The 20,479-nt window shown below is 48.6% G+C and overlaps 1 protein-coding gene across 1 annotated transcript; it reads left to right on the plus strand.

Annotated features, from left to right (window-relative positions):
• The first annotated feature begins 137 nt into the window (after positions 1-137).
• LHX3 (LIM homeobox 3) lies at positions 138-18,561 on the plus strand. Its single transcript, XM_058159539.1, is given in 10 exon segments — positions 138-176; positions 2,665-2,813; positions 2,920-3,069; positions 5,870-6,078; positions 9,060-9,104; positions 12,313-12,490; positions 12,848-13,050; positions 13,911-14,062; positions 16,803-16,974; positions 18,143-18,561. Coding segments are annotated over 10 exon segments (1,716 nt in total).
• Positions 18,562-20,479: the final 1,918 nt, after the last annotated feature.

Consider the following 20,479-nt stretch of genomic DNA (forward strand, 5'->3'; position numbering starts at 1 on the left):
TGGGGCTCGCTGGAAAATACGAGCGTCTGCGTCTCCCGCCGCTCCTGCAGACTCTGGCAAAGGCTGGGGGAAGGCTGGGGGTCAGCCTCTCCGATGCAGCCTGGCATCGCGGATGTCCCTGACCTTTTGGGCTCGCCATGGCGACCCAGCAATTTCCAGGAGCTGCTGGCGTCCAAGTAACCCGATCACGCGCGGTTCGCTTACCTGCCGGTAGCGGGGGTGGGGTGGGGGTAGGGGGGACGTTTGCTACCTGGGGCGCTCGGGCGGAGCTCTGTGAAAACCGAACGTGGGAATGGGTGGCAGCCGCAGCGAAAGCTTTTCGTTCCCTGAAAACGTGTCCAGGACCTTGGGGGGGGGGGGGAATAAGGAAAGAGAAGTGGGGGAGGGGGAATGGTTGGTTTTAAAACGGTAAGCAGGGACGAACCTGGTTACTTGGAAGGAAGTTCCAAGACTTTTTAATTTACAATCCTTGTTATGGGAAGCCCCATCTTGCCCCGTCGATGCTCCCCCTTCTTAGATGGGATAAATGTCCCAAATTGACGGAACAATACTTAATATGAAAGCGTTTCGAAGTTTTGGATTCTCTTGGGAAAGGATTTCTGCCACTTAATACCAGAATCGACTCCCTGAAGGCCTTTTGACTGGCTTCCAAATAACCAGTTTGTAGGTTAGAAAGTCTTGGTGATTTTGCCTGCTTTTGCATTAGTGGAAAAGGGGAGGGGAGGGGAAAGGAGAGGGAGAGAAGGAAGAAAGGAAGGAGGCAGGGTGGGTGGAGAAAGAAGGGAGAAAGGAGAAAAGGGAAGACAAAGGGAGGGAAGGAAGGAAGGGAAAAGAAAGGAGAAAAAAGATAAGGGAAGGTGTAGGGAGAGGGGAAGAGAGGAGAGGGAGAGAAGGGAGGGAGAGAGGAAAAGAAAGAAAGGAAAGGAAAGGAAAGGAAGGGAAGGGAAAGGAGAGGAGAGGAGAGGAGAGGAGAGGAGAGGAGAGGAGAGGAGAGGAGAGGAAAGGAAAGGGGGAGGTAAGGAAAAGGAAAGGTGAGGGGGGGAGGAGAGGAAAAAGGGGAGGAGGGAGGGAGGAAAGGAGAGAAGAAAGGAAGGAAGACGTGGAGGAAGGAAGGCAAGGAAGGAAGAAAGGAAGGAAAGGGAAAGGGAAAAACGGGAGGGAGAGAGGAGGAAAGAAAGGATTAGCAGTAAACGAAGCTTATTGCACTTCGAAGATTATCAAATTAGTTCAGAGAGAAGCTTAGCGGGACCGGAACTTCCTTTCATTTGATTAAGGAAAAGGGAGATAAATGGCCCCTGCAGGTTCTCAGCCTGGCAAGAGCCACAGGTTGGAGGAAGCGAAGAATCACTTTCATTTAGAAAGAACCATTTTTCCGCCTTTTCCTTTAAGGATCCGATCCTGCCCTTGTTCTTTCGTCAGATGGAGACCATCCCCCCATCAGATTCCGCGTGGCTGAAGGGGGGTGCTCTTGATTGCTCTCCCCTCCCCCATTCCCCCTCAAAAAAATGGAATCCTTTTACAAGGAAAAGGTCCCCAGCAGGCTCAGATCATTCATATTATGTCGGTCAAGGCATTCAGGAACGTTTTAGCTGATTAAGTCACTTCCCCTTTCCCTATTAGTAAATTAAATCAGAATAAATTTGCATATATCCAGAACCTCCGCAGAAAACGCCTTCTTGGGACACATTTAACCTGGGAAAAGTCCTCCGTTGGGCTTTCTACCATCTTCGGAAGAAGTCGCTTCTTTGAATCCCCAAAGCAGAAATTGGGGTTTATTTCGTTCTTCTGAGACCCCATGGTGGCGAGCGAGGGGGCCGCCTTTGAACGTGACCGCCTCTTGTCTGAATGGCTCTTCAAAGCTTCCCGCAAAATATGTTGGTTTCTATTCAGAAGTCCCACAAAACACGCAGGTGGCTCTGAATTATTTCAGCAAAGCTTCCCTTGGATGAAAATCAAACTACGTTGCCCTAAAGTTCTCCTCCTCCTCCTCCTCCTCTTCCTCAGGCTTCTTTGGAGGCATCTTCCCGGCCTCCTCTTCTTGTCACTGCCTGATGAAGCAGAGGTGTCCAGGAATCTGGAACGAAGAGAGGGGTGGGCTAGGTGGCCTCGGTGGCTCCTTCCAGGCTAGGATTCTCTCCGTCTCTCGTACGCCTCATTATCCTCTTGCCCAGCCTGTGAGGAAGACTACAAGCGAAGGGGATATTTATTCCCCTCCTGTCTTCCCACCTCCGGTTGCTCTTACATTACTGGGCATACTGGGCTGCTGCCTGAGGAAGGGGCGATCCTCATCAGATCCTGCTGCTCCGTTTTTAGGTCCGAATTAACCCACGGAGAGCTTGTTGTTTTGCGTGGGTACAAAACGGCTCTTCTCCTTGGCCCAAGTGGCAAGGAGTCCCCCTGGAAGGCCTCCATCCCTGCTGCTCCCCCCTGTCTAATGTCCTCCCTTCCGCGGGGTGGGGGTGGGGGGCGGAAACGAGTGACTCCACCCCGCCTCCCCCCTTGGGTTGGACTCGACCGGCTCCTCCGCCCCGCCGCTGGCGACCGGCCGCTGTCCGTGGTGCTGACGGAGCGGCGCTGGCCAGGAACCGGGGAGACGCTCGCGCTGTCTTTAAAGGGGAGGTTTCTGCGGAGGTTTTCTCCGCCCCCCCCCCCCCCGATCTTCAGTGCCCGGCTGGTCGAGTTTCCCAAGAGCGGGAGGCGAGCAAGATGGACGCGGGGAAGGAGGTGCGGCGGCGGCGGGGGGGCGCTGGCCGGGAGCCCCCCAGCAGCACCGAGACGCTGTTGGCGCTGTTGGCGCGGAACCAGGAAGGCCGGTCAGGTAAGGGGGGGGATAGAGGGGAGATGAAAGGCCCAATGGTTCTCAGTCATCCCGCCCAGGTATTTTGGCCCCGAACCCCCTCTAACCCCCCACTTCCTCAGGCCCGGCACCCTCGCGAGTTCCAAGCAAAAATCTACTTTGGGGCAGTGGGTTCTTCGTATCCAGCCTCCAGTTCAGGACAGGACACTCCAAAACGAGCAAGGGGTCTGGAGCCCGGAGCTGGGGAATCGGTTGAAATTGGGGCAAGCAAGGTAGATTATCCACCCCCCGCGCCGTCTATTGACCTATCCACGGGTAGAGCAGCACAGGAGCCCTGAAGGAGATTCTTCGCCGCCCCCGCCCCCCCCGTTCTGAGATGGTTCCAAAGGGTGGCTAAGATAATGGCAGATCAACTCCGCGGTCCCCCGAGGAGAACAGATGGGCGTTGAGGGAGCCTCGCGGGAGGGCAGAGGGGGTCCCTTCAGGAGCCTGGCAGCAGCCGAGTAACTTTTTCTGGAAAGGTGGGGAGCCGTGATCCTTCCCCCCCCCCCCTACACACACACACACAATTGGGCAGCCGTTTTCTCTTCGGGAGAACTGGCTGTTGAGAACCAGAAAATCCCGAAAAGGAAGGAAGGAAAAAAAGGGGGGGGGGAGAGAAGAACCGGGCCGCTTTCGCCGCATCCTGGTCCCGGGGGAGTTTCTCCTGGCGGGAGGGGTTGGGGAGGGTCGGAGGGGGGGGTCTTGCCTTCCCTCAGCCCCGCCCCCTGCCCTGTTCCGTTCCCGAGAAGGGGTCTCCTGACACTCAGCCCCAGCCGGGACCTTTTGCGCCCAGCTAGAGGCCTTTTCTAAGCCCGTTTTCCTCCTCCGTTCGATTTCTTCGCTCGCTTTCATTTCTCTCTCTCTCTCTTTCTTCCTTCTTCCGTCCATCTTGTCTTCCCTTGTCTTTCTTCTGCCTCAGTTTGGTTTCTTAGGTATTGCTTCATGGGTTAATCAACCAACCATTTCCTTCTTTTTTCCTTTTCATCCTTCCTCATCCTCCTTTCCTTTTCCTAGATGGAAAAGGAGGATGAGGAAGAGCTGGAAATAATAATAATTCCTGTCCCTTTTCGTTTTTCTTCTTAGCCTGGAAATAATAATCGACCTTTCTTGCACTGTAATTGACATTATTAGGAACTCCGGATATGGAAAATTCTGAAATAGGATACAACACGGAAAAATTAAATTGAATTGCAAAGCAAGAAAAACGAGTTGCCCATTTCCTAACACCCGCACAAAATGAAAACGGCCACCGAAGTATCCTCGCCTAGCTATTGCAATTCAAACGATTTAATTGTTTTAAAAGTGAAGGTAGATGACTTAATTGCCCTGATGTAATTTTTTAAAAGTCGAATGAAATATCCACGCCCCCCAATACACACACACAAATACACAGACAACCCTGAAATAACGAAAAGTAGGGGGATTAACTGTAGGGAGAGGGAATCGCTTTCCAAAGAACGAAAATCCTATCACTGCTATACTTACTATACTTATACTTATTATTATTAATATTAATATTATTAATATCGATTTGTTATCGATCAGATCACTTGTAAGGTGGGAAAAGCTTAAGGAGCCCCTTTCAGCTTTGACCGACAACCGCCGTCCCGATGAAAACACTACAAATCTCATTCTGGTTGAATTCAGCTTCAGAGCTGAAGAAGCTTCTTGGATGAGAAGCGAAATGTCTTCAGAGAAAAACCAGAAAGTCCAGTTGCCTCCCGAGGACAGCACCTGGGGGGGGGACGGACAACCGTAACCCCAATGAGGAAGAATCTCCCTCGACGTTCTCCCTTCGGTCCGACCGTTTCAGACCCTTTTCGAACCCGAGTCCCCAATCCCGCAGCTCTCTTGCTCCCACATTCCTCCAATCCAGCGGGCTCCGTTCCCAAGTACAGGTTGCGCCTGGCGTCGAGGCGGGAAACCCGTTTTTAATCTCGGGCTGTTGAGAGGCGCACCGGCCGCGGTTGCCAGCCGGAGAGGCCCGCGGCGGGCCTGGCTTTCTCGTCTGCATTGGCAGGAAGGGGCGGACTGGAGTGAGGTGTTGGTTGGGGACCCCATTTTGCAGCCTGGTCTTGAGCTGATCGCCTCTGCGGGAGACGCGGAGCTTGGAAGAGGGCGAAAGGTTTCAGATGTAGGGGATCTTCGGTTTTAGAAGGATCCCGGCCGCCAAAAACTGGGCCGTCTCTTCCTCCTCTTTTGGCTGAAGGCAATTTTGATCAGACCTTTTCTCTGCCTCGCGTGGGACAAAGTGGGTGAAGGGGAGCGGATTAGTCTCGGGGGGAGGAGGCTTAATTCGATTCCTTTCTCTACCTTTTCCCCTCCTTTCCCTTTCTCCTTTCCTTTCTCTTTCTCCTTCTGCGCGGAGTTTCCTCCATCTTCCAGCCCTTCAGTGGAGACCCCAAACGCTCTTGAACCCGCATCCATCCATCGCTCGCTTCTCTCTTTCTTTTCCCACCTCCCTCCTCGCAATCCCGGCTCCTTGCCCGGATTCGCGGGAACCGCCGTTTGGGGAAGGGGGTCCGACCCTCCCTTCCCTCCGACTTTCCCCGCCCTTCTCGTGGGAAAGTAGAGCTCTCGGACCGATTCGGATCCAGCCTGACCGAATTTATCTTCGGAGGAGATGCGGGCGCCTTGTTTGCATCCAACTGGACCGTTCCTCCTTTGAAGTCATCCCCGCCCCCCCATCATCATCATCATCATCATCATCATCATCATCGCCACCTTGGATGTACAGACGCTCCCAAGATCGAGACTACTTCGTGTTGTCAACAAATAAAGAAATAAATCAGACGGCAGAGCCTCTCCCCGCCCGACTGGAGCCCAGCCCGGCGCCGCGTAAAAGCGCGCAAGCGGGTGGGAAGCGCGCTGGTCCATTAGTTATTCCTTCCTTGGGGGGGCTCTCCCGTCCGTTTATATCTCTATCTCTATCTCTATCTCTATCTCATTCTCTACCTACCTACCTACCTACCTACCTATCTATCTATCTATATAAAATTTATATTAAATGCCTCCCATTTTCCCGAGAAGGGGACTCCGTCTCCCAACCGGAGGAACTCGAGATGGGCTCTTGTCTTGCCCCGGCCACGAGCTTCTCGGAGGCCTGAGAATCTCACTACTCGGTCGAGTTGCCGAGGGCTCCGTGGGACCTCTGGGCACAGTCTGGTTGCGTCCCGAGGCAGGCAAGCGGGCGGGCGGGTGGGCGGAAGAGGAGCAGGGGATCAAGATCAGACCAGGGCGTAGGTGCGACCGGAAGCTTTGGATCGCTGGGGCGCAATATCTTTTCTTGGTCGAGATCCTCTGATCTGCAGGGGGGGGGAAGGGAACAGACCAGGCGGTAGGACCGTCTTCCCTTATTTATTTATTTATTTATTATTTACATTTCTATACCGCCCTTCTCCGAAGACTCAGGGCGGTTTACAGCCAAGTTAAAAAGACATATACAAAAATTAAAACACAATATTTGAAATTTAAAAATCTGAAACCATAAGGCCGAATATTAAAATAACAAGTAATAAAACCACTCAATTAAAAATTACTCTTAGGCCAACCCTGCTCGTTGAAACAAAAAAGTCTTGAGCTCGCGCTTAAAGGCCCGGAGGTCGGGAAGAAGGCGTAGCCCCAGAGGCAGTTCGTTCCATAGGGTAGGTGCCCCCACAGAGAAGGCTCTTCCCCTGGGGGCCGCCAGCCGACATTGTTTAGCTGACGGCACCCCGAGGAGACCCTCCCTGTGGGAGCGCACAGGTCGATGGGAGGCTATTGGCGGCAGTAGGCGGTCCCGTAAGTAACCTGGTCCTATGCCATGGAGCGCTTTAAAGGTGATCACCAACACCTTGAATTGCACGCGGAAGACCACCGGCAACCAGTGCAGCTTGCGTAGGAGAGGTGTTATATGGAAGCTCCGAGACGCTCCCTCTATCCCCCGCGCAGCCGCATTCTGTACCAGTTGAAGTCTCCCGGTGCTCTTCAAGGGGAGCCCCATGTAGAGAGCATTGCAGTAATCCAGGCGGGAGGTAACGAGGGCATGAGTGACCGTGCATAACGAATCCCGGTCCAGGAAGGGACGCAGTTGGCGGATCAGGCGAACCTGATAAAAAGCTCCCCTGGCAACGGCCGTCAAGTGTTCTTCCAACGACAGCCGTGCATCCAGGAGAACGCCTAAGCTGCAAACCTTGAGGAGCACTGAGCTCCCTTCCTTCTTCAGGGCTTCCTCCCAACGAGCGGTCTGCCGGGTCGAATGACCGCCCTCCTCTGACAGACCCCCAGCAGCAAAACGGGCGAGGCAGGCCTGGGTGGGGGGGCACAGCCCCGACCTCTCGGTTCAACCGATTAAGCGTTGGCTCCCTTCGCATTCGACCGACTCATCAACGAAGACTTCAGCTTGATTAATTTGCCTCTGGGCTGCCTTCACCTTGATTAATCTACCGGGGTTCAAAGTTGAGCTCCATGATTAGGCGCGGCGATGAACGGCTCCCTTTCGCAGAGTTTCTTTTCAAAGGGACAGTTTCGGTTAGTTTACAAATTTACCCAACAAAAACTATGAATTCCTTGCTGGCGTTGCATTATTATTTATTATAATTTATAATTCAATCTTCAATTCCATTCAGTCTGGGACTCGTCAAAACCTAACAGTTCGAGTCCTACAAGGATCTGTTAAGGTAACCTCTGAGTATATTATAGGCCGCTCTGAGGAAGGCGAGTTTCTCTTTGCAAAGTCAGAATATTCTGGTCTAATAAATTCAAAATGTCCCTGTATCTAGACCGCCCTTTGGGTATTGCTCCAAGGACTCCTATTACTAGTGGTAATAGTTACAATTAGTTGCAATAATAATTAGAAATACTTTAACAGATAATTATAAGTAATAGTTATAGTTATTATTATTGCTACTTGTTAATTCAAACTAATGTCCGATATTCCTTGAAATAATAAATGCCACTATTAAAAAGGAGATTTACGAGACTGATTTTCTTGCTGTGATATTTTACCTGGCAAGAAATCATGGTAACAAAGCGAGCTATTAATTGCTGGTCTCCCCTTTCTCCAAAGATTCTGTCTCAGCAATTGAAAAATTTGGGGCAACATTAATAATTTAATTAAGGAAAAATAGCACAGATGTGGGGGTTGCTGGCCTCGAGGAGCTTCATGATAATAATGATGATACAAATAATCACAATCACAACCAAAGAACAGGCGTTTGGCTCCGACCGAAAATCCGGATTTATTTATCCTCAGCAATCAATGATCGGTGTTTGTTTTTCGTTTTGGCGTGATCCGTAGTGAGACGTTTAATTTTCTTGGATCTCCTTTTGTTTTTCTGCAACGTTTATTTGAGGCGAATAAAAATTATGGGACCCACCCAAAGTTAGGCGCTTGCAAGACCCGGGAGCCGATTTGGGCAGCAAAAATTACACGTAGGCAATGCCTTGAAGGCGTAGGAGTTTGAGCCCGCTGGGCGGGACCCACCTTGGCACCGAAAGCGGGAATAAAAGAAGAAAAGTCTGGGGCAGGTACTTGCTCGGGCTTTCTTGCCTCATCCTCATCTCAGCTGTGCTACAGATGTGTTTATTTAGAATTATTTCGATGTTAGCAATTTGAGTCTCATGGGCCCTCGAATGTCAGCTTAAATGCCAACCAGCTCATGAGTCTGGTTGGCAGCAAGCAGAAAAGCGGATCAAAGAACTGAAACAATTCAGATTATAGCAGTCATCCTGTCTCTCTTTTCTGTCCATCCATTCATCCATCTCTCTATTTGTTCAGCTATTTTTCTATCGATCTATATCTATTTTATCTCATCTATCTACCTATTCACCATCTATTTATCTATCATCTATCTATCTATCTATCTATCTATCTATCTATCTATCTATCTATCTATCTATCTATCTATCTATCTATCTATCTAATAAAATATAGATAGATATAAATCTATTCATTTTATATCCATCTGTCCATCCGTCACCTCTTTATCCATCTCTCTCTCTCTCTATTGTTTTCTCTCTCTCTCTTTGTTTCTCTCTCTCTGTCTGTCTCTCTTTCTGTCTCTCTCTCCCTCTCCCTCTTATTTTATTTTATTACACCATATGAGAGTCAAAACATCAGCTTTAAAAAGGAGAAACGATCAAAGAGAAAAATAACAAAGACAATGCAATTCTCGATAACTAACTGTTATCACACTTTTCAAAAAAACCTTTCCCTTAATGGAAAAGGCATTAAGCTAAGCAAGAGGAGGGTCAAAAAAGGCAAGATGTTAGCCATGGCCAAGAAAATTGAAACACTTTTTGACTTGATTATTTTGTTGACTATAAACTAGCCTGAATTCACCGTCATTTAGAGAAAGATCTGGACCATTCTTGACTGTTCTTCCCACAGATAAACTGACGACTGAATGAACCTGATTTCTTTGAATGTCAACCACATATTAAATCATAATCTAGTCAAATGGGCCAGGCAAATTCCCCTAAAGTAACCAAGGTTAACACTAAACAAGTTACCATGGTCTTTTGATGACCTAGTTGAGTCTTTTGGGTAAACTATGGCTTGTGACTCTTAACTCTGTGTGAATCAGGCCATTAAGGCAAACCACGTTTTAAAAGAATAGAATAGAATTCTTTATTGGCCAAATGTGATTGGACACACAAGGAATTTGTCTTTCGTGCATATGCTCTCAGTGTACATAAGGAGAATAAAATACATTCATCAAGAATAAAAAGATACAACACTTAGCGCAGTGGTGGATTTCAAATTTTTTTACTACCGGTTCTGTGGGTGTGGCTTGATGGGCATGGCATGGCTTAGTAGATGTGGCTTCGTGGGCGTAACAGGAAGGACACTGTAAAATCTCCTTTCCCACCCCACTCCAGGGGAAGGTTACTGCAAAATCCCCATTTCCTTCCAATCAGTTGGGACTTGGGAGGCAGAGAATAGATGGGGGTGGGGCCAGTCAGAATTTTTACTACCAGTTCTCTGAATTACTCAAAATTTCCACTACAGTTCTCCAGAACTGGTCAGAACCTGCTGAAACCCACCTCTGACTTAGTGATAGTCAAGGTTACTAATAAGCTATCAAATTGTACTAGGAAGCAAATAAAAACAATATAATTTGAAAGATGCAAGCGACATGGTTATAGTTATAAGTGGGAAGAGATAGATACTAGGAAGGAAGAGAAGAACAGTAATAAGGTCTTATTAAATTATTTGACAGTGTTGTGGGAAAATAGATGAAATCCTAACCTTTGGGTCATCTTTATAACAGGTTAATTCCATTCAAGGAGATACAAAGAAGGCTACTTTTTCTCACAAAGTAAACCTGTTTAATGTTTATTTGGTGTCCCTATTTTAAAACCACTTAGACCATATAGGAACTTGAATAAATAAATAGGGAGAAAAAAATGTTTTCTGGGCCTCTTTCAGATTCGTCCGTTTCCAGATTCTTTCCTCAAATTAAACCCACCTCCAGAATAACAACAACAACAACAACAACAACAACAACAACAACAACAACAACAACAACAACAATAATAATAATAATAATAATAATAATAATAATAATAATAATAATAATAATAATAATAATAATAATAATAATAATTTTATGGGGAGTTGCCACAAAACCGTCTGAAGGATCTCATCCCCCCCACCTAGAAGGGCAGAAACAAGTTTGGATGTGTTGAAAGGATGTCTTGAGCTGGACAAAACCTCCAAAGCTGGAAGGCAATCCTTAAGACCATCTAGTCGGGGCCAATTCAAGCAGCCCAGACAGCTGCAGTCTACCTTCCTCTTAAGCCAGTGTTCCCTCAAAATGCCCCGCGCTTCTGTGTTCAATCTGTCCTGTGGCTCGAGAGGCCCTTCGCCCATCTCCATTTCCTTGGGGCGGGGCGCATCCACTTCTTCTGGTGGAAACCTTTCCTCCCACCCACCCACCCACCCCCCGCACCATGAATGGGAGCAGGGAAGGGGTTGGGGCCCGGGACTTCGGGGCACCCTCCTTCCTTCCCTGCCCCCTTTTTCCCCCAGGCCCTTTGATTTTTTCAGTTTTGCATTCTTTTTCCGCCTGTCTTCCAGCCCCGGTTTCGGGCAGGCGGCGGCGGCGGCGGCTGCGCCTCCCACCCGCGGAAGCAAAGTGGGTTGAGAGACGTGGCTGGAGGGTTTTTGAAGTTTCCGGAGATGTGGGGCGTCCGCGGAGCCAAAAGAGGAGGCCGGCCGGGGAGACCCAGAGGCTTCCAAGGAGAGCCTTGCGAGCGCCCGCGCGCCTCGCTGTCCAAAGAACTGGAAGCGTTTGGAGGGCAATTTTTTTTCACGCTCAGTGAAACAGAAACGCAAAATTCCCTCCGCTGCTCGTAATGGAGCGGGAGGGGGGCGTGGGTGGTTATGCTGGACCACTCAGTGGATTTAATTTCCTGGTGACCGGTTAAGCATTTCTTTCTTTATAAAATAAATCCTGCTTCTACCATCCCCCATCTTTAAATGGCTTTGTATTATTTACGTTTTCAGTTTATGGCATTTTCATCCTTTATGATTGTAAGCCGCCTAAGAGTTATCCTATGGTAAGCTGGGCGGCCAATAAATTTAATTAATTAATTAATTAATTAATTAATTAAGCTGTTATATTAAAATAAAGGGCAACGCCGGTAACGGGGGGTAGTTTGAAAAGACCCAAAGCTCCGATGATGCCGCGAAGTAAATCCGGCCCCGTTTCCTTCCCTTTTTTCGTCTCGCCAAGTTTTGAATTTCTGCCTGTTCCTCCCTTCTCGCCCTTTGGAGCAGTGTCAGCAGGCCGCGGGGGCTGGATCGCGCCGCCTCTGCGTCCCTGCATAAATGACATATAAAAATAATTTGAAGGCAGATCTAAGGATGGGGAGGGGGCTTCTTGGATAGCCCGTCGCGTATTTGTCCCCCACCCCCGGTTCAGCAGGAGAGGGTTTTGTCGTCGATAAATATTACATTTTTCAGACAACAACAAAAATCACACGCGGTTTTTAATAACGAAATAGTCATTGTTCTGAGCAATAAGTCAATAAGAGTTTGCAAGGTGTCCCGTGGAGAATTTAATTTAGTATTTAGTTCTCCTTGAAAAAGGAGAAAAGTCTCCCCTTCAGACAGATCCACGTAGGGGTCAGAATCTGGCCTTCCTCCGGCCAGGAGGTGGGGGGGAGAGAAGGGAGGGAGGAAGGGAGGGAGAAGCACAGAAGGAAGGATGGCAAGAAGGAAGGGTGGGACGGAGGAAGAAAGGGAGAAAGGGAAGAAGGAAGGAGGAAGAGAGGAAAGAAGGGGGGAGGAAGGAAGGAAGGAGCTGATGGAAGGAAGGGTGGGAGGAAAGGAGGAAGGGGAAAAGGGAAGAAGGAAGGAGGGAGAGGGGAAGGAAGGAAGGAAGGAAGGAAGGAAGGAAGGAAGGAAGGAAGGAAGGAAGGAAGGAAGGAAGGAAGGAAGGAAGGAAGGAGCTGATGGATGTCCTTGCTCTCTCTGAACCGTTTCCCCCCAGACATCCCGCTCTGCACAGGCTGCAACCAACACATCGTGGACCGTTTTATCCTGAAGGTGCTGGACCGCCACTGGCACAGCAAATGCCTCCGATGCCACGACTGCCAGGTGCAGCTGGCGGAGAAGTGCTTCAGCCGCGGAGAGAGCGTCTACTGCAAGGAGGACTTCTTTAAGTGAGTGGACCAAGGCCGGCCTCCTCCTCCTGCCTGCCTGCCTTCCTTCCGCCCCTTTCCCTCACCTAGTTTTCAGGAGCATCGAAGGAAAGGAGGAGAGAAATACTTTCCATCTTGCAAGATTCTGTGAGCCTAACTTTGCAATGAGGGTGGAGTCGGTGCTCCAGGTTGGTCTTCTGATCTGGGCTACCTCACAGGTAGCCCAGATGAGCCCCCAGGATGTCAAGCTGGCCACCAGGATGATGTGGTGATCGTAATTCCTCCACTTTGAATGCGGGAGCTCCAGACAAGTTCTGAAATTTCTCACCCTTCTCATCAAACGGAGTTTAACTTCTCCCGGGGCGTTTTAATCCACAGGAGGTTTGGGACGAAATGCGCAGCCTGCCAGCAAGGCATCCCGCCCACCCAGGTGGTGCGAAGGGCCCAGGACTTCGTCTACCATCTCCACTGCTTCTCCTGCATCGTCTGCAAGAGGCAGTTGGCCACCGGGGACGAATTCTACCTCATGGAGGACAGCCGGCTGGTTTGCAAGGCCGACTACGAGACCGCCAAGCAGAGGGGTGAGTTAGTTTGCATTTGGGTTCAGCAGCCCACGTCTTTCTCTCCCTTGCTTGGCCCTGAAAATGGGTGGGGGTCCCACGCCTCTCAAAATTAGGAAGTCACCATAGATGGATTCCCACACGTGGAGAGGTTGCTAAGCCACAGTACCCATAACTAGGATAGGCAGAATTGTCTGTTTGCATCCCACTTTTATTACCTTTAACTCAAGGAGGTGAACATAAGCCATACAGCTTCTTCCTCCTATTCTTGCAACAACAGCAACCCTGTGAGGTAGGTTGAGTTAAAAGAGAGTGACTGGCCCAAAATCACCTAAAGTCATGTCTAAGGCGGGACTAGAATTCATTGTCTCCTGGTAATTGGCTCAAAGTCACCGTTTTATGACTAAGGTTGGACTTGAACTCAGGATCTCCTGCTTCCTAGCCTGGTGCCTTAACCACTAGGCCAAACTGGCTGTCATATTGTCTGCCTCCCCACTGGATATGGGGTCTTTTTTTATAGGTAGCCCTTGACTTACAAGCATTCTTTTAACGAAGATTCAGCGGCTTTGAAAAAAGGGACGGTGTGATTTGCTTAATGACCATGATGATTCACTTAATAACTGTGGTAAAAGTGGTCATATAAGTTAGGGTCCACTCACATGATGATGATGATGATGATGACGACAATTGTGGTTGTAAGTCGAGGACTATCAGTGTACAGTTTTTGTTCTCTATCATTTCTCATACATTTGCTGGATCAGAAACGATTCCAGAAGCCCCAGATGGATTCCTAGGGGAGGCGGCCCCCACAGAGTCTTCTTTGGGAGGGCATCCCTTTTTTTTCCGGGTTTTTACACTTTCGCTCTTGGGGACCTTTTCAGAGGCTGAGTCCACGGCGAAGCGGCCTCGAACGACCATCACCGCCAAACAACTGGAAACCTTGAAAAACGCCTACAACAACTCGCCCAAGCCAGCCAGGCACGTCCGAGAGCAGCTGTCTTCCGAAACAGGGCTGGATATGAGAGTCGTCCAGGTGGGTGATGGCACTTGGAGGTGAGCGGAAAAATAACCCAGGGATAGAGCTCGAATCCGGACGGAAGTTGGAAGTGAAGTTCTGACCCTGAACCTGCACCAGCAGCAGAAAGAAATCCCCACGTGGTTTTATTTAGCTTATGGCACATTTACACCACATTTCGATTAAAAAAAAAAGATCTAGAATCTAAAATATTACAAACGTATGTCTAGATTACACACACACACACACACACACACATGTATGTATGTATATATTGCTTCAGCCAGGAAATCAGCAAAGTCTTCATTACTAAGTGAATTTTTAGATTAAATTAAATTAATTTAAAATTTAAAATAAGCGAATTTTGGCATTTTCTCTGTCTTCTCTGGAAGAGAAGACACAAGAAGATTAGAAGACTGGAGGCTAAAACACACGAAGAACAGTTGGAGGAATTGGCTGGTTTGATGAAAAGAAGGACCAGGGAGACTTGACAGCAGCCTTCCAATATCTCAGGGGCTGCCCCAAAGAAGAGGGAGTCAAGCTATTCTCCAGAGCACCCGAAGGCAGGACAAGAAGCAATGGGTGGAAACTAATCAAAGAAAGAAGCAACCTAGAACTAAGGAGAAATTTCCTGACAGTTAGAACAATCAATAAGTGAAACAACTTGCCTGCAGAAGTTGTGAGTGCTCCAACACTGGAGATTGGACAACTGTTCGAAATGGTGTATAGGGTCTCCTGCTTGAGCAGGGGGTTGGACTAGAAGACCTCCAAGGTCCCTTCCAACTCTATTATTCTGTTCTGTTACAATTGTTAGGTGAGTCTTGCCCTGTTTTGCGACCTTTCTTGCCACCCTTGTTCAGTGAATCTGGCTTTCCCCTTGATTTTACTTGGCAGAAGGTCGAAAAAGGGGATCACATGACCACCTGCACACTGCGACCGTCATAAGTACAAGCCATCTGAATTTTGATCACGTGACCCTGGGGATGCTGCAACGGTCATACGTATGAAAAACCATCATAAGTCACTTTTTTCAGTGCTTTGAACGGTCACTAAGTGAACTGTTGTAAGTTTGAGGACTACCTGTATTACAAATCCTAACATTAAAACACTTTGGGATGCAAACAAAATGTTGTCTAATGGCCCTTGGCCAGATCCAGCTTTAAACTTCTTCATAGCAGAAAGAACATTTTTGTCACTCGGTGAATTTATCTGCAGAACGGCCCAGGCGCCCAGACCACGTATTCGCTTTCCTGCCACTTCCTTCCCCGTTTCCAAATTCTGCTGGCATTCAGAAGTACGGGTTTCACAATGAAAACAAATTTATGCTTGCATATATATCTTGCCTTATGCGACTGTTTCAAGGCTGAGTCAGCCCTCCATCCTTCCAAGGTGGGTCAAATGAGGAGCCAGATTGTTGGGGGCAAGAGGCTGATTCTGAAAACTGCTTAGAGGGAGCTGAAAAAGCACTGTGAAGCGGTATATAAGTCTAGGGGCTATTGCTCTTCCTTCCTCCCTCCCTCCTTTCCTTCCTTTCCTCCTTCCATTCCTTCTTTCCTTCCTCCCTCCCTCCTTTCCTTCTTTCCTCCCTCCCTTTCCTCTCTCCCTCTTTTCCTCCCTCCGTCCCTCCATTCCTTCTTTCCTTCCTCCCTCCTCCCTCCCTTCCTCAGCCTTCCATCCTTCCGAGGTGAGGAGCCAGATTGTTGGGGGCAAGAGGCTGATTCTGAAAACTGCTTAGAGGGGGCTGAAAAAGCACTGTGAAGCGGTATATAAGTCTAAGGGCTATTGCTCTTCCTTCCTTCCTCCCTCCCTCCTTTCCTTCCTTTTCTCCTTCCATTCCTTCTTTCCTTCCTCCCTCCCTCCTTTCCTTCTTTCCTCCCTCCCTTTCCTCTCTCCCTCTTTTCCTCCCTCCGTCCCTCCATTCCTTCTTTCCTTCCTCCCTCCCTCCTCCCTCCCTTCCTCAGCCTTCCATCCTTCCGAGGTGAGGACCCAGATTGTTGGGGGCAAGAGGCTGACCTTGTAAACTGCTTAGAGGGGGCTGTAAAAGCACTATGAAGCGGTATATAAGTCTAAGGGCTATGGCTATTTCCCCCAGAGAAAAAGGGGAAGGCGGAGAGAGGAGAACATCCATCTTGCTCTAAGAGGTTTGAAGCCACACCTTGCTTGATTTTTTACCTGCGACCGAAGGAGGTGTGCAATTAACAAATACGAAAAACAGGTAGCCCTCGTCTTATATCAGTTCACTTAGTGTCTGTTCGAACACTGAAAAAAGTGACTTATGACCGTTTTCCACACTTAGGGCCATTGCAACGTTCCCAGGGCCACGTGATCAAAATTCAGACGCTTGGCCACGGATTCGTATTTATGACGGTTGTGGTGTCCCGGGGTCACGTGATCCCCTTTTGTGGCCTTTGGACAAGCAAAGTGCTCCAAACTGGAGGTTTTTAAATAGAGATTGTCTGGGACGGTCTAGGGTTTCCTGCTTGTGCAGAGGGTTGGACTAGAAGACCTCCGAGGTCCCTTCCGACTCCGTTATTCTGTTAAAAGTCAGTGGGGAAGCCAGATTCCCTTAACAGCCACGTTACTAATTTGTGAATCACTTGAACAATGATGGCAGGAAATTTCATCAAAGGGGGCAAAGTTCCCTTAACAACGGTCTCACTTAGCAACAGAAATCTTGGGCTCCACGGTGGTCGTAGGTCGTAGGGCTACCTGCGTATAAATAAAATGAACGGATAAACCTTCTTGTCTTCCCTCCCAGGTGTGGTTCCAGAACAGGAGGGCCAAAGAGAAACGGCTGAAGAAAGACGCCGGAAGGCAGAGGTGGGGCCAATATTTCAGGAACATGAAGCGGTCCAGGGGGAATTCCAAATCGGACAAGGACAGCATCCAGGAAGAAGGGCCAGACAGCGATGCGGAGGTTTCTTTCACAGGTACACGAAAGATCGCAACCGTGTGCGTGCTCCAGAAGGCACGAAGGAAGGCGTTGCCACCTCCTGGGTACCACAAGGTCATAAAAGGTCAAAAGATGGCTGCCACAACCCATGGTCCACTCCACCCACTTTTTTAAATGCCGAAGCACATTAAAAAGGGCAGAGCTTTGATTGCCCAGTTGTGGTCACTATTGTGGTCTATTTTTCCTCTCCTGCCTTGCACAGGTACTCCTGACTGTTGTTGTGGGTTGTATGAATATTACTCAGGGCCAGAATTCGAATCAGGCTCAGAAGGACATGAGAACTTTCTGGGGAAAGCAAACTATTACCAAGCCCCCTTTAAAGGCAATTAAGTTCAGGTAGTTCTCAACTTACGGCCAGATAATTTTGCTCACTAAGCAATGTGGTCATTAAATGAGTCATCACATTATTAAGTGAATCCAGCTTCCCCCATTGACATGATTGTCGGAAGCGGGCTGAGAAGATCACAAATGGGAATCACGTGACCCCGGGACACTGCACCCGTTGTCAGTACGCATCAGTTGCCGAGCAACTGGATTGCGATCATGTGAATGGTCATACATGGGAGGACCGATTACAAGTCGGTGCCATCATAACTTCAAAGAGGTGGTAAATGATTGGTCATAAGTCAAGGGCTACCTGCATTCACACAACCGAGTTGAATATATACCGTATCCTGAATTTTTCTCTTTTTGGATCTCAAGACAGTTCCCCGATTCATGAACCGGCCACTAGTCTGGTCTGCATGAGATGCCCTCAAGATAAAGAGATTAGGTTGTAAAATGGGACATAGTCACGTGATGTCTCACTTAATGACAACATCACTTAGCGATGGAAGTCCCGGTCCCAGCTGTAGTTGTAAGTCGAGGAGGATCTGTACCAGGTGTGGACTTGAGTCCAGTTCTTCCCTTCCAGCAAGTGGAGGAGCGTGAAGTTCAGGGGAGATGTTTCTTCAAGGAAGTCCCCAAGTCCAGTTGTCTTTTGAAAAAGCCCCTTTGGGGCAACCATGACCTGGATGACTGAGAATCTCCATAGATGTTCTTCAAGGGAGAAGTTGGCGGTTCTTTCCAAGAAAGAATCGACTTGAGGGATACGTCCCTTGTGGGCCTCCTTCTCTCTCTCCCACTTTCCCATTTTCTTTTTCCAGATGAACCTTCCATATCCGACATCAACCATCCCAACGGGATTTACAGCACTCTCGGGGAAAACTCCCCCGTTCTGGCGAAACCACCCGGGACCAGTGGGAACTTCTCCTTGGAACATGGTGGCATTCCAACTCAGGACCAATTCCACGATCTCCGGTCAAACAGCCCTTACGGGATGCCCCCCTCACCAGGGTCCTTACAAGCTATGTCTGGCCACCCATCCTTAATGTCCAGCTTGGTTTACCCAGACCACGGCTTGGGCATTGTGGGCCAAGGCGGACAATCGGTGCCTCAACCCATGAGGGTCTTGAGCGGGAATGGACCCAATTCAGATCTCTCTTCAGGAAGCAGCGGGGGGTATCCGGATTTCCCGGCCAGTCCGGCTTCTTGGCTAGATGAAGTTGACCACGCACAGTTTTGATACTGGACTGGAGACCTCCTTGAGAAACTGGACATCCGCCTGGACATGACCCAGGAGAGTGGACAAGAGAAAGCTCAGCCAGCAGAGACAAAGTGGGGGAAAACGGAAGGAGGACATGGAAGCTCCTGTCCCGAAGATGGATCTTGGGAGGAGTTGAGGTGATGGTGGAACCAGGCGACCGTTTCAGCTTGATGGAGCCCCCTGGGCAGCTTCTTCCCCAGATACGGCTGGACCTGAACAGACTTTGCTTTCCAAGTTTGGTGAAGGGTATGTGAGTATCAGGAAGGAAGGCGGTGCCAGCGGGGCTCCTGGGGTCCTTCCGTCTGTTCTCTGTGCATTTGTTCATGGCAGAATCTGGCCCAAGAGAAGATATTTTTTTATAAAATCCGAGGAAACTGAGGTCACCTGAGAAGGAAAGAAGAGAAACCAAAATAGCCTTAGTTTTCTTTCATCGTACGTGAGTAGAGCAAGAAAACGTGTTTCTGGGGTGACTTCGTCTCACTCCCTAAAGAAGAGATGAGACGGATCCCTTCCTTGGTTTCCCTCCTCACCCTCACCCTCACCCTCTTCCTCCCCTCCCTCCCTCCTCCCCCCTTTCCTTCCTCTTCTTCCTCTTCTCTTTCCTCCCTTTCTGTCCTTCTCCCTCTTTCTTCTCTTCCTCTTCTCTTTCCTCCCTTTCTTTTTTCTTTCTTTCTTTCTTTCCTTCCTCCTTCCTTTCTGCTCTTTCTCTCTCATTCCTTCCTTCCTTCCTTCCTTCCTCTTCCCACCCCCCTTTTTTTTGTTTTGTTTGAATTTATATCCCGCCCTTCTCCGAAGACTCAGGGCGGCTTACACTGTGTTAAGCAATAGTCTTCATCCTATTTGTATATTTATATACAAAGTCAACTTAATTGCCCCCAACAATCTGGGTCCTCATTTTACCTACCTTATAAAGGATGGAAGGCTGAGTCAACCTTGGGCCTGGTGGGACTCGAACCTGCAGTAATGGCAAGTAGCTGCTGTTAATAACAGACAGACTTAGTCTGCTGAGCCACCAGAGGCTCTGTCATTTCTGTCTCCTTTCTTTTCTTCCTCCCTTCCCTTCCTCTTCCTCTTTCCTTTCCTCCCTTTCTCTCTCTGTCCCTCTCTTTTCTTCCCTTCCTCTTCTCTTTCCTCCTTCTCTTTTTCTTTCCTTCCTCCTTCCTCCTTCTGCTCTTTCTCTCTCTCCTTCCTTCCTCTTCCCTTTTCTTCATTTCTGTCTCCTTTCTTTTCTTCCTCCCTTCCCTTCCTCTTTCCCTTCGATTTCCATCCAGCAAATGAAGCTTTAACATCTCTTTTTAATATGCATTTTTTCCTCCTCCTCTTCCTTTATATTCAGGATGCTGCATTTAGCCTTGCTTTGTCCAGCATCTTCCTTCCCTTCCCTTCCCAAGAGAATAAAACAGCCTGAATTGTGTATCTAGATTTCCAAAAGCCAAGCGTCTCCTTTATTTTTATCTCTCTGTGTGTATATATATATACACATATATACATATATAAATATAAAAAGTCACTGTAATTAATTTGTAGGCTATTTTCTATGGCGCTGTAAATGAGCTACTTTAGCTGTACAGGCTGAATGTCATTTTGGATTTTTTTTTAAAAAACAATTCCTGATGTGGGAATGAGTACGTGTATGGATGCCTTTTTAAAATCTTTTTTTTTTTTTACCAGTTACCAATTTCTCCCGTGTGTCTCCCGTGATTTGAGAGCAGCTGGTTTTGCCCTTAGGCGAGGGACATAAAATCGGCAGCTGGCACCGAGGGGAGGGGGGCTGTGTATCTCCCTTTATCGATTGGCAGCCCATAAACCTGATGCTGTTCTCAAACAGACCTGGTTAAAGAGGTCACTGCCAATAACATGCATTTCCATACATCCATTACACCCTGGAATCTGCAAT

Source organism: Ahaetulla prasina, chromosome 16, assembly GCF_028640845.1.
Source record: "Ahaetulla prasina isolate Xishuangbanna chromosome 16, ASM2864084v1, whole genome shotgun sequence".
Taxonomy (NCBI): Eukaryota; Metazoa; Chordata; class Lepidosauria; order Squamata; family Colubridae; genus Ahaetulla; species Ahaetulla prasina.